We start from the raw sequence: 14091 nt of genomic DNA, 5'->3' as shown, positions 1-14091 counted from the left end.
CTCCACTCATATGAGGAATTTAAAACTATGGACCAATAACAGTTTAGTGGATACCAGGGGAAAGGTGGGGTGGGGGGTGGGCACAAAGGGTGAAGTGGTGCACCTACAACATGACTGACAAACATTAATGTACAATTGAAACTTCACAAGATTGTAACCTATCAATAACTCAATAAAAAAATAAAAAGATACGGTCATGAAGATAACCTTCTGCTGTCTTCTAAAAGCTTTGTATTTTACCTTTTATGTTTAGGTCTCTTATCCATCTCAAATTAATTTTCTGTGTATGGTACAAGGTAGGGATTCAAATTCATTTTTTCCATACAGTCATACAATTGATCCTGAGTAATTTATTTAAAAAGCCCATCTTTTCCCCACTGCATGTCCATTTTACCTGTATCATAAATCATTTGACTGTATATGTGTAGATTTATTTCTAGATTCTTTATTCTATTCCATTAGTCTAGGTCTCAATAAATATTTGCTGAATGAGCGGTATCATGTAAGAAGTCTTCACAAAGGTGAGAGTGGACACTACTTCCTAGTGTTGGTTACTCTGCTGGGTGACTTTCCATAAATAATTAAACTCTCTGAGCTTTAGAGTCCTTACTTGCCAATGGGTCAATGCTCCTGTCTCACAAGGATGCTGGAAGGATTAAACATAACTACTCTTTATAAAACATACAAACACAGTTTATACAACTGTCACTGACTTGCTTCATGATCTTAGTTTTGACATCTTTAGAGCATCAATGTCCTCTCCTCTGATATCATACTATCTCCAAAAGGTGAGAAGGAAAAAAGTCCCTAAGGGCAAAGGGAGGAAGAAGAGAGAGAAAGCAGGCAGGCTTGTTGTGATAGAGGAAATCAAAATGAGATAGCGCTAAGAGAGAGAAAAACTTGGGAAATTCTTTGGGATCTCTTTATACTTCTTAATTACACGCCTTCACTTCTTAATTACAGATTCTACTACTGTACTGTTGCTTTTTTTTCTCCTGTGCAAACTGTGGAAGATTTCACTTTTGTTTGAGGTATCAATTTTCTCACACCTGTTCATTCAAAGCTTTAACTGATCTAATCAATGCCAGAGAGAGAGTCTGAAGGGAGAATACTTCACACCATTGAGTCCTAATATGGTTTTGTTATCCCAGTGTAGTCCTAATTACTTCAAGAAGGTTTAGGAAACTTGTCCTATGAAAATTCAATTTCAATTCTATAAAAAGTGAAACCTACACACAGACACCCATACACACACAAACGCATGCACACTTACCTAGAAATACAGCTATACCTCACGTAGTATTTCACGCTGTTTTACCCGAGCCCTTTTGCTCACCTTTGCCATAGTTATTTGTCCTACTAAACTGCATATATTAAAAAATATCTGTCTCCTTACAGGCAAAGATTATGTGTTTAACCTCCAGATCTTTGCATCTAACATAGCAATGGGCATAAATAAATGCTTTTCTGAATTAATTTACGAAAGGAGATATAAATGTCATAAAACAGAGTGCTATAACTCCAAAAAGGCTAGAAATCTGCTGCTCTAACAATGTTGTTACATATTTTAGACTTCTAGAGAATTTTTTAATAGCTTTGAAAATTCAAAAGGTATCATAAACTTTCCTTCCTCCCTGTCAACTTTGGGCTATTTCTCCTATATGTTTCTGCTATAGAGATATCAAACTATATCACATTTTATTTTTCACTAAAAAAATATTTACTGAATGCCTACTCTGTGCTAGGTATGTTGCTTGGCAGAAAGACTATGCCACTGAGGTCAGACATACCCCCAAAGATCTAGAATATATGGCACTTGAAGCATCTGTGCATTGGTGAGGTATTCTTTTTTATTTTCAAACATATAGAAAATATTGTGAAGAACAGTAAATAATGTAACAAAGTTGTATATTCACCTGTGTTTATATGTCTGATACTCCTACTAGTCTGTTAGATGATGATGCTTTATCTTGCATCTTGTGTGCCTAACATGGAAGTTGGCAGATATTGGGTACTCAATAAACATTTGTTGAAAAAATGATTCAGCAAAAAAATATGGTACAGCTTGAAGCTTTATTTTTATTTAATTAATACCACGTACTTTTTTCACATTTCCTTCAGTCGCTAAAATAATCATGGAAGTAACTTCTGTTACAATGTGACATTCACAGTTAACTTCTATGGACACTCACTGTTTTATCTCATTCAAATAGCATCCTCTCACTACTTAGATATTGTACTACTTCTCTGTTTGAACTTAGTTTTCTGGCTCTAACATGTCTGTTGATCCTTGTATTTTCTCATTACACTGCGTTGATACCCAAGAAACACTGCAGAAGGGAATATGTGCTAAGCAAGGGATCTCTAGAATAATATGATTGCTCCATCAACAGAAAGATTTAGCAAAGTGTTAAAGCAGGAGAAAGACAAGCCCATTTCAATTAACTTTTCTAGAATTGACTTCAGATCCTGCTAAAGGAATCATCTGACCTTCTTAAACATTACTACCTTTAGGAATGAGAGAGAAAGAAAGTGGGAGCAAGGGAGCAAGACAGACTGACAACACCTGTGGAAATAAGACCAGTTACATTTCCTACTGAATGGAAAGGAATCTCCAAATTAACCTCTCATGGCATCAGCAGGCAGGCAGGAATCTAACTCTGAGGCACGGACCTAAAATGAGCAAATGGCACTAATTTGCTAAACCTCAAGAAAAACCTAGACATTAATTTTCTGTTTTTAGTGAATTATAAATGAACAGTCATGAAAATACCTACTAAAACAGTTAAAACCAAAACCAAAGATCTGTATTTTCTGTAATGGTTGAACTGTGAAATAGGTAAAGATTTTAAAAGCAAAATGCCCAGGGTTTGAAAAGGTATAAACCAGCACTATTCTTCTGAAGGTCAATTTAACAATATATATCAAAAACCCTCAAGTTTTGAAAAACTTTTTGGCCCACCAATGATTTTACAAAGAGAAAATTCGCTGTATACTATTTAAAATAGCAAACATTTGCAAACAATCTGAATGCCTACACACAGGGGATTTGTTAAAGACTGATAAATCCTTATTGAAGGAATACTCATAAGTATAAAAATACTTGAGAGTATTCCATTATAAGGATTTATCAGTCTTTAACAAATAGAAGAAAGTGGTTGTCAAAATTTTCTTTGGGTTGCAGAACTTTTTTTATTCCCAAATCAAATCTAGTTATAACCTAAATTTAAAGAGAAGCAACAACAAAGGTGCTCTTTTTAAAGTGAGGGTGGGGAACCTGGAACACCGCCAACTCAGCCCCAGAGGCTACTCCTAGGTACTCCTAGGAACTTCACGGCTTCAAGGAACACATTTTGAAAACCACTACTCTTCAAGAACATTTATTGTGAAAAAAAGATCAAGATTATAAAACCACTGCTTTTTTGTAAAAAAAAAAAAAATTATACATATGTTTATATTTATATATTATATAGTGAAGAACTGTTAGAAAGATATACGTCAAAATGTAATAGTGCTTATCTTTGAGTGATGGTTTTATAGGTAATTTGTATTGTTGCTTGTATGCCTTTTTCCCCTTAGATCTTCTACAATGAGCACGTATTATGTTCATAAGGAAAATAATATTATTTTTAAATTATATTTTAAAGTTAGATTCTTCTGTATGGTAAGTTTTCCATATTCCTTTCTTTCAGTTGGTATTTTAAAGTATAACAATTCTTTAAGTGCTTGCTTAATTGGAGAAAGATGTCTTTGGTCTGACAGTCAAGGAGATACTAAATTCCAAGTAAATGGACTCTTAGTGGCAAGTTTCTCTGCACCCTTATTACAGATTTTCTTTATGCTAAGTTGTGAGTACCTCATTAAAAAGTACTCCATGCTCTAACTTCCATGCCTTTCACATGCTGCTCAATTTCTGGGACATGCTCATCCTCCCCTTCTTCAAATGGCTGAATCATTCTGTCTTCAGATTTCAGAAGAGACCATTAGAAGTCTTCTCTGACTATATGAAGTATTCTCAATCATTGCACTGTTTCTCATAGCACTTAACACAATTTGAATTACATAATTTGTTTACTGATTTATTCTTGTCTTACCAAAAAAACTGAAATTTCATGAAGATAGGGATTATGCCTATTATTTGCTAATATATTACACAACACCCAACATAATACCTAGCAGTTGTCCATAAATATTTGTTGACTGAATGAATAAATGTTTGCTAAAATTTGAATTTGGAGACTCATGGAAACTCAAGTGGTTTGAAATAACTTTTCCCACACTCTTGCCTAAATGGGTTGGCAAGATGCTGTTTTTAATACTGTTTAAATTTCTGACAACTTCAATAATAGCCCAGAGCCACATTAACTGGCCACATTTTATAAAGGCTGTATCAACTGATCCGTGATTGACAAGAGGCACTACGTCTGTTAAGATGCCTACTTCAGGACTACTGATCCTTTCTCACATATCTTTTGGAGAATAAACATGCTAACACAGAATGAGTATTTGCCACTTTAACATTTTCTAAAGCTTCTTACAGCCCCACTATTACTTATAACTGAAGCACACTAATGAGGGCTCATTTCAATTTACTGATATTTATTACATGTCATCTCATACATAAACTGATGTGCAGCCACTGAATTATAAACCCTTTTGTCAGGAATCTGAACAGTGTGAGCTACTATTTTGGACACAGTTTAAATAACAGGGGCTCCAACAATGGCAAACCAACAGACTCAGAAGAGCTCTTGCAACTAAATGGAGAACTTAAAAACACCAAAACAAACAGTGTAAGAAAAATAACCATAGAAGGCACCAAATAAGCATAGAGACATAACATTTTAAATACTTCCAAATATTTGGTTTCAGAGCATAAATGGAGCATGTGGGCTTTCCACATCTTCTCCTGCCAAGTCCCAGGAAAAACTGACCATACTACAGTCATCTGAAACAGCTGTTAGAACTGATCTTCAAATATTTGGTTTCAAAATATAGACCTATTTGCACTTTAAAACTCAGATGCCTGCATACTCCCACTATAGCACTACACTGAGATAATCCTTTCAAAGTAGGCTGCTGGCAAAAACAGATCTTTATTCATGGTAAGAACTGCTTCAAATGGACACAGCAAAATGTTAGCATAACTCGTAAAGTCAATTGTCAGAAAAGATAATTTGCTCTGGCACCAAAATACTTCTTTTCTTCCTTTTTTCTTTTTTAAAGCAGAGGCTGAATTTCACCAGCTATTTAAGGTTAAAGAGAGAGGGTAAATGTGAAATGTTAGGATTCTAGAAGCAAGGAAAACAGTTTACGTCCACTTCACTTAAAATTGTTGACTTCCTTAAACTAAATTTCTTGTTTAGCATATTGTTCTTCTGGGTACTTAAATATAAACTATCAAATCTGCCTCACTTTGGGTTGCTGGAAGGTCCAAACCACAGAAAAGGATCTTGGTCTAGAAATAAGTCAAGTTGTTTAAATTACTCTTTTCCATACTCTGATGTAATTATGCTTATTTTCTAGGATTGTGTACAAGCATGGATATCTAGTTGTAGTCCAACACTTCTGATAATTATCTAACAATATACAGTAATACACTAGGAGGCTGGGATCATAGGTGACACACACAGCATGTTTTACTCTTCTGGGTAGACATCAACTCTGACTGATCAACTTCAACTGGCCTGATTTATCTTTTCTTTAAGATGGCAACCATTGAAAATGCCTATACCTTTATGAACGACATTGTTTTGTTTCCCTTCAAATCTTATCATTTAAACATTGTTCCTGAAAGAGGCACTCTTAAAAAAAAAGACACGGGATAGTACAACTCAGAAAAGGAATTCTATTTGACATCTTATGAAACAGTATTCCATCTTCACCCTATTCTTCTGATAAGTATTACACAAATGGAAAGAATAAGACTTACAATGGTTAAAGAAATGTATCTTGAGTCATACAACTGATTAATGGGGGAACTGGAAACTTAGCATTCCTTCCTCGCAGGCAGCTCTTGGGATGCCCCAGACCAATTAAATTCCAGGTAGATAAGAATACCTTCTCAGCCTTACCTCCTTATGCACCTTCCAACTGTCTACCGTCACATTGAAGAGAGCTTTGAGGGCCTCAATGGCACAGTCTGTCTCCTGAGGTGAGAGAGGAGGTCCATTATGGTCTATGGCCGATTCATACTCATCGGTCCACTTGATGCTAAAGGCACTTTCCAAGATCTGGGTTAGCAGCGGTAGTCCCTGGAGCTCATAGCGCAATTGTGACCTGATGTCGGTGTGCAAAAGTGACAAGAGGAAGAGCAAGCGCAAGTCAAAGCACTTAATGTCATTGATAAATTTTCGGTCCTTGCACTTTCTCAGGAGGTTACAGAGCTTTGCAGCAAGGTTAAGTTCCAGGCTGAGCTGCTGTGCCATCTGACTGTTGAACACTATGTTACACAGACATTTTAATGACTCCACAATAACTGGGAACTCTGACACCTTCTCCAAAGAATCATCCGACTCATTTAGCTTGGCTAGTCTCAGCAGTATCTGCATATTTTCCTTGGTTGTTACAGGAACTAAAACCTTTTTGTCTCTGGAGAGAATGCGGAGAACTTCCAGGCAGGACACTTGACATGTTGTTGGGATGTCCTTTACAAGGACTTTAAATATGCCTTCACAGAGTTTCTGAAAAATAAGAACGAGTATGCAAAAATCATTATTTGGCCTAAATGATTTAAAACAGAACGTTTCTCTACGAATGTATTTAATAGCAGTTCTGGATCTGGTTAGAAAAGATTTTTATTTTTTTAAAATCACAGAATGTTAAAACTGAAAGAGAACTTATATTTTGTGCACTGCTTTCACTTTACAGATAGGGAAATTGAGGTTAAGTTACTTGTCCTGGGCCAGAGCGAATTAGTGAGGTAGCAGGAGCTGCAGTATGGGTTTCCTAACTTCCAGCCCAACAGTCTTTCCATAAAATCACTTACTCTCTTTTAAATTGACTAGTTTCAAATTTCTTATATAGCTTCATTCTCAATGGTTTTTAACATCAGACTACACATAATATCAGGATGGAGGGCAATCAGTCTGAATCATAGCTGTTCCCTTCCCGGAAGTAAAGATTAAGGCCTCAAGAATTGGTTCACAATTGCCCACAAGTACAGGCTCTTGTAAAAAGACAAAGAAGTATGCACTTCTGCCGAGTTACAGCTGTGTTATATCTTCTGGATTTATAGTTCTATGGCAGTAGTCTCATATTTTATAAAGCTTAGAACTCTCTTTAGCTAACATGTAATAAGATTCAATCATCAAATGACCCCAGAGAATATCTTCTTTTGACAAAACTGCTAAAAATTATTTCAAGTGTAGGGTTCCAAAGAGGGCTCAGCTAGCATATATGATGCCTTTGAGCCAATCACAAGAAGTTACCCCTCTCTAGGCCTACTAACCACAAAAAAGTGTTCCTACTGGGTGAACAAATGACAAAAAAGTACCTCTTCCTCTGGGCAGCCCTGTGCCAGGACACACGGCTTGGGAAGCTCAGAGTGTGGGCAGGATCTTATTAGTTCCTCTTTGTTCTCTTGGTGTAGGGCACAGATGATACAAATACATGTAGTAGTCCTGTTTCCAAACCTTGCTACCACTATCTCAGAAACAATTCTTTTAGGATGAACCCAAAGTGTACTCTATCTTGTATTTTTTGAATAAAACTTCTTTCTTTTTTTTTTTTTTTACAGATTGGCACCTGAACTAACAACTGTTGCCAATCTTCTTTTTTTTTTCTGCTTTTTCTCCCCAAATCCCCCCAGTACATAATTGTATATTTTAGTTGTGGGTCCTTCTAGTTGTGGTATGTAGGACACCACCTTAACGTGGCCTAATGAGCAGTGCCATGTCCACGCCCAGGATCCAAGCCGGCGAAACCCTGGGCCGCTGAAGCGGAGTGCGAGAACTTAACCACTCAGCCACAGGGCCGGCCCCCAAAACTTATTTCTATCATTGCCAAACTTAAGAACCACTGTTCATTCTCTCAAAATGCAATGTCCAGCTTTCTTCTCCATAAACTGCAGGTCTGGGTCCCTCAAGCTCACGCCTGAAATGTGGAGTAAGCCAGTATAACCGTTCCACTGCTGACCATTTCTGTACCTGTTATACTTTAGAAAAACAACAGCAACAACAACTATGACCAATAAGATTTTACGAAGTTTCTATTAACCTATCATCAGACTTTAACTCTTTAAAAAGAGGGCTGTGGGTCAAGCATTATGATCTTGGCAGGAATCCCAGGCTGTGTCTAGCTTCTCAGTACATCCTAGTTGTATGGCTATGGAAATGCCAATTTTAAATGTACTACGTTCTCTAGATGGAGGTGGGAAGGATTACCCTGACAAGCTAAAACAATTTCATAATAACGTCAACTCTATCCCTGCCATACCTGATAAGTGGAAGGGACTTTGATTTAATGTTTTAATATCATTGTTAAAGCATTTTTTTTAAATGAATGAAGTTTGGGGTAGGGGGAAAGTACAATGTGCCCAGAGGGAAAATTTTCTCCGGTTTCAGATCTTTCACATTCCAGACAAAAAAAAATACATTCTACATACTCCTATGTGGTATATTCCCAGGGATGGAGTCAGATAACCTTGCTCTCATATAATTTTGCTCAAGAGAGAAGTCATCTACATTTCTATTTAAATTAAGAAATATGTAACAAATAAGGTATTATAAAATATTGTATGTGAATTTGGAGTTCTACATATGTAATAAAACAAAGACATCTTTAACTCCTTCCTCTCTAACCCAAAAACAACAGCAACAACAAAATCCAAAAGAAATCCATGGGCAATATGGCTTCTTTCTTCCTCTACCTTCAGACTCAAGAAAGGAAATGAGCAAAGCATGAATGCAAATTGGACTAGCCAAGACTATAAACCAAATGGACTGTGAAACTTTGAGACATAAGAAGCCTACATGAAAGAGATTAGAGGTGCCCATAAAATTTATAGTTAAAAACTGCCTCATCTAAAGGCTTGGAGGAGATCCACTAGCAACCAAAGACAAGAGTTCTAGTTTTAAAGCACAGTTTTCAATCATAGCTGTCTTAAACATGCCATTTCTCATTACACAGTTGCCTCACATAATGAGTGTTAAGTAGCTTTTTGCCATAATGTCTCTTGAAAAGTAATACCACTTTTTGGACAATGACTCTTCCTTCCCCTTTTTCTGTATTACAACTTAGAAATCAAAGACATACTCAAAACATAACAAAATAAGTGATATTTAATAGACATACTCATTGCTGTACTCAATACAATAATTTCTATTCAGAGAATATTATAAAGAACAAATTAATAAATCGTGTACCACATTTGGATGAATGAGAAAAGTTTCGCTTTGCATACGTACACCAAGCAAGAGGACTGAAGATGCAGCATTCTTTAGGATTCCTCCATCTGTTGAGTGTGTACATTGCTTCTATGTTTCAAAGGTGCTCTTGTATTTCATCTTTATTTTGTCCTAACAATACCTTTCTGTGCTATGACTATTTTTTCAGCTGATTTTACTCTAAAACATGCCCCGCTCATTTCCAACTCTTTCCATAGCTCCCTGTTGCCCACAGAATGTAGGTGAAAACAGCCCAATATCCCCTTTCCTACTGCTGTCTCTGTCACAGATCCCCTCCTCTTTCTTTTCCAAGTGCTCCAAACTGAGTCCCAGTACCCTGACCCTAAGTTCTGAGCCTTTCCCCCACTGCTCCTTCAGAATGGCTTGGCCTGCCACCATATCCAACAGTCAGGACCTCACTCTTTTTCTAAGGTTTAGTTCAAGCACTGAGGGGTCTATAAGCCTCCCCAGCCAATCCCTCCTTTTCTCTCTTTCTGTTTGTGCCTTCAATAAGCATTTAGTTTTTGCCTTTATAATCCCAGTGGCTGGCCCAGGAGTGCTATAACTATTTTTAACTTCAAGATAACCATGAACTCCCAAAGATTACCTGCCTTAAAGTCTACCGCCTAACTCTCCAGCACCTTCCAAAGAATGACTCCTTTGTATTCCTCCTCCACCAGCCACTACCCACTATCAAGTGTTCTCTTCCTTTTTTTTTTTTTTTTGAGGAAGATTAGCCCTGAGCTAACTACTGCCAATCCTCTTCTTTTTTGCTGAGGAAGACTGGCCCTGAGCTAACATCTGTGCCCATCTTCCTCTACTTTATATGTGGGACGCCCACCACAGCATGGCTTTTGCCAAGCGGTGCTATGTCTGCACCTGGGATCTGAACTGGTGAATGCCAGGCCGCCGAGAAGCGGAACGTGCAAACTTAACCACTGTGCCACCGGGCCGGCCCCTTCTCTTCCTCTTTTTACAAGTACAATAAACCATCCTATATTACATTACATTTACAAAGTGTTTTTATTTACTTTCAGAGTATTTATTTATACAAACTTGTTTTCATTGTTCAACTGACACATTTTTTAATCTGAAAATTATTTTGGTATCATAGATAATCATGGAATATATAATTTATTCCATTAAGATTAATGGAAATATTTTCTGACTTACTAACTTTTTACTTAGAGGTCAGGTTTTCAGGGACAGTAAAGTCATAAAGCAAAGGTTAGGTATGCTTACAAAGTATAATTACAAGAATCAAAGAGTCTAAGAAAAAGCCCTTTTAAAATGCTCATTAGCTTAGTAAGCCATGGCTACTTCTATAAAGTTAGACTGCAAGACTCAGCAGCAGAGACTCAAGAGTAAGATCCCAATTGGTTCTCCAATGCTACTACCAGGTACTGCTAAAAAGTTTTTCAGTAGTTTGTTCCTATATTGAAACCCTAGGGTATTCTACAGCAGTGGTTCTCAAACTTCAGCATGCATCATAATCATGTAAAGGGATCGTTAAAACACAGATTGTTGCACCTCCCCTCCCCACCCAGAGTTTCTCATTCAGTGGGTCTGGAGTGAGGGTCCATAATTGGGACTTCTAACAAGTTCCCAGTTGATGCTGCTGCTGCTGGTTCAGGAGTCATACTCTGAGAACCACTGAACTATGGTTAACATTGAACTGACACAACTTGGATGTTAGGGTGTAGGGGTTAACTGAGAGTAACTGACCAGATGAGCATAGAAAAGCAGGCAGAGTTGAAAGCTATTAGTACAAATACCTTAACTTCTCCTTGACTGTCCTGAAGATGTATAAGGTGCCAGGCATAGGGATGGGATGTCATGGTCTGGTCACATTACCTTTCTTAACTTAAATGTTAAAAACGTCTAGAGGTACGAAGCATATTACTTGTTTAAGCTCAGTGGTCCTGAGCTTGAAACTTGTTCAACTTACCATAGACTCTAGAACCAGAACAGTGTTGTGATTAAGAGCAGGAGTTCTGGATTTAAATTACTTGTGTTCAAACCCTTGGCTCTTGTACCATCTTCTAATGGTGTGCCTTGGCAAGTTACTCAGCCTCTCTGGGCCTCATTTACTCTAAGAGTTAAATGACATCACACATGTATGGTACTTAGAACAGTGCCTAGTATGTGCACTAGTAAGTGTTCAGTATAGGTTATCTTTGATATATTATTATAAGACCATATCTCAAAGTCCTCCAGTTAGCATTTAACATCCTCCAACCTGCTTTTGAATCTTTTCTTTCATACTATTCCCCTATCGAACTCTTCTCTCTAGATATATGCCTTTCCAAATTATCTCACATTGAGCTCTTCTGCTTTCTTACCACCTCCTCTCTACAAGCATCAGTCCTTTTCCCTCTTTGACTATTTAAGTTTTAAACAGTCTCCACAGCTAAGCTTAAAATTTACTTTTGATGTAAAGTTTTCTCCTTAACCACTTCAGTCCCCAACATTCTTTCTCTCCAAGGAATACCCAAAGTACAATTTGTAGCAATCATTTAGTGCTCAGCACGTTCTTCCTGTTAGTTTTCTTTTTATGAGTTTGCCTCAACTACTAAAAGCTCTCTGAAGGCAGAAAGGACATCTGTTTTTATGAGAGAAGAAAATGTACTGTAGTGGGTTTCGAATCAGAAGGACCTAGGTTCAATACCCGGCTTTGCTACTGTGTGATTCAGACATGTTATTTAACCTCTCTGAGCCTCACTTTTCCATTTGTAAAATGTGAATAATATCACCTATATCTCACAGACTCTGGAACATAATAAACACTTGTGAATGATGATGATGATTATATTGTATTTCTTCATAATCTTGTAGCCCTCAGCAGAGCAACTAGCACACAGTAAGCACCCAAAATATAAATTGACTGGATTGAGAAGTTCCCCAAATCTAAAGCATTAGTAGAGGTCTATTAGTGTTGTCTTAACACTTCTCCTTTCTAAGAAGGAAAAAGAGAAGTAGTAAAGGCTATTCTTGTGATTATACTGGTTGGATGGTTTGCCCTATTGGGTAAAAGTCTTTTCATATGAGCAGCAGAAAGTATGTCTCTTCACTTAAAGTTCTTTTTTCTGAAGAGTTTAAATTACTTAAATATATATATTTTTTAAAATGTAAAATGACTCAAACTATTAAAGAAAATAGCAAAAACATTCATAATTATACTAGCTAGTATATTTTATATGCCGTGGACAGAAGGGTTTATCCTTAGTCAATCTACTTGGTTATCAGTAACATACATATTACTTTTATATAAAGAATTACAATCATCATGTGTATATAATTTTTCCTGACTTTTAAATTTAATTTTTAATTTAATTATAAGCATTTTTCCACATTGCTACAGAGTCCTAATAAATACAATTTTAAATGAATTCAGTATTAAATATGACTCCGGTTCTCAACAAGTCTCCACCATGAAATACAGCAGAGTCCAGAAAGAGCAGTGGACTTAGCATCAGAAGGGATGGCTTCATAATTTTAATAATTACAGTAATATTGTTTGCTTATGTGCTTTACAGTTTGCAAACACTTTCATATATGTTCCTCAATCCAAGAAATGCTTATTGAACCAACACTCACCATATGATTCTTTAAACGACTGCCTAAGGACACTTAACTAAGAAGCAGAAGGCCAGGATTCAATTCAGATGATCTGACTTCAATGTGATTTCCACTGTAAGTCAAGGATCATACCATAGCTGCCTCTCATTTGTTAACCGTGATCTTGAGCATGTACTTTATTAGGCCCCTTTCTTCATCTATACCATGCATTAAGACTCTCTAAGGCAACCTTCTTCCAGCTCCGGAATGGTAGGCTTTTCACTATGAATGTGTAAAACTAGGATCAGCTTTGGCTTTAGCTATGAAACAAGCGAAACATGCTATGAGGTTTATGTGAGCAGTCAAATGATCTATCATGATTTATATACTGTCTTAAAAGGTGATTTCTAAAAACATTAAAAAATTAGAAGTCAGGTTTTATATATAAAGGAAATGTATTTGCTTAAAAGACAGACATCACAGTTAGTCTACTATATTCCGGCAACCCAAAAGAGGTTGCTAGAAAACACTTTTGAGACAAGTGTTACTCAAAAATGTCTGTGGACAGGTGCCAGTTCATGAACTGTTTGTTACAAGACCACATTGCAATAGGTACGTAAGTTGAGATAGGTATAAAAAATTGATAGTATGCATTTAGAAACCTTTGTAAGAATTTGAGTTTGCTATGATATACAAAGATGTGATCATTTCTTTTAAGGATTCATTTTTATTGTATTTTACAAAAGTACTGGCCTACCGCAAATTAGGGAAAAATGAACAAACAAAAACTTTGGTTGTTCAATCAAAAATAATTTGAGAAGCACTGTTCTAGAGAATGCATTTTATCCTGTATAAGTTTCCTTCAACTATACAACCCAAGGCGGTAAAACTAACTCAGATCCCAGGGTAATGAGGAAATAATATAAAGCCTCATAAATATGCTTATTTAAGACTTAGTTTAATTGTTAAGCATTGTGGTGAAAACTGAATAGTTGTCCACCAAAATCCATTCTCCCCTTCTTTATAGTAACAGAACTGTGGCAAGGCTGATGGCTACCTAGCTACATCACATTCCTCAGCTTTTCTTCATGGCCGTGACTGAGCTCTTGCCAATGGAATGCGTGTGGACACACTGTGTGCCATTTTC

The 14091-nt window shown here is 36.7% G+C and overlaps 1 protein-coding gene across 12 annotated transcripts in view; it reads right to left on the bottom strand.

Moving 5' to 3' along the window:
* The window catches only part of RIC8B (RIC8 guanine nucleotide exchange factor B), a 106203-nt gene that overhangs the window by 63238 nt on the left and 28874 nt on the right, over window positions 1-14091 (bottom strand). For all 12 annotated transcript variants that reach the window (XR_548290.2, XR_548292.2, XR_548293.2 and 9 more), the window contains one exon: window positions 6075-6683. Coding sequence is in view for 5 of the 12 variants with exons in the window: in XM_070599812.1 (XP_070455913.1) it covers window positions 6075-6683 (609 nt within the window). In the remaining 7 variants the exon portion in view is untranslated. The remainder of the gene's footprint in view (window positions 1-6074; window positions 6684-14091) is intronic.

This window comes from Equus przewalskii, chromosome 29, assembly GCF_037783145.1.
Source record: "Equus przewalskii isolate Varuska chromosome 29, EquPr2, whole genome shotgun sequence".
In the NCBI taxonomy this organism is placed as follows: domain Eukaryota; kingdom Metazoa; phylum Chordata; class Mammalia; order Perissodactyla; family Equidae; genus Equus; species Equus przewalskii.
Note: the sequence above shows the minus strand (reverse complement) of the source record. Positions and strands in the feature narration are given on the sequence as shown.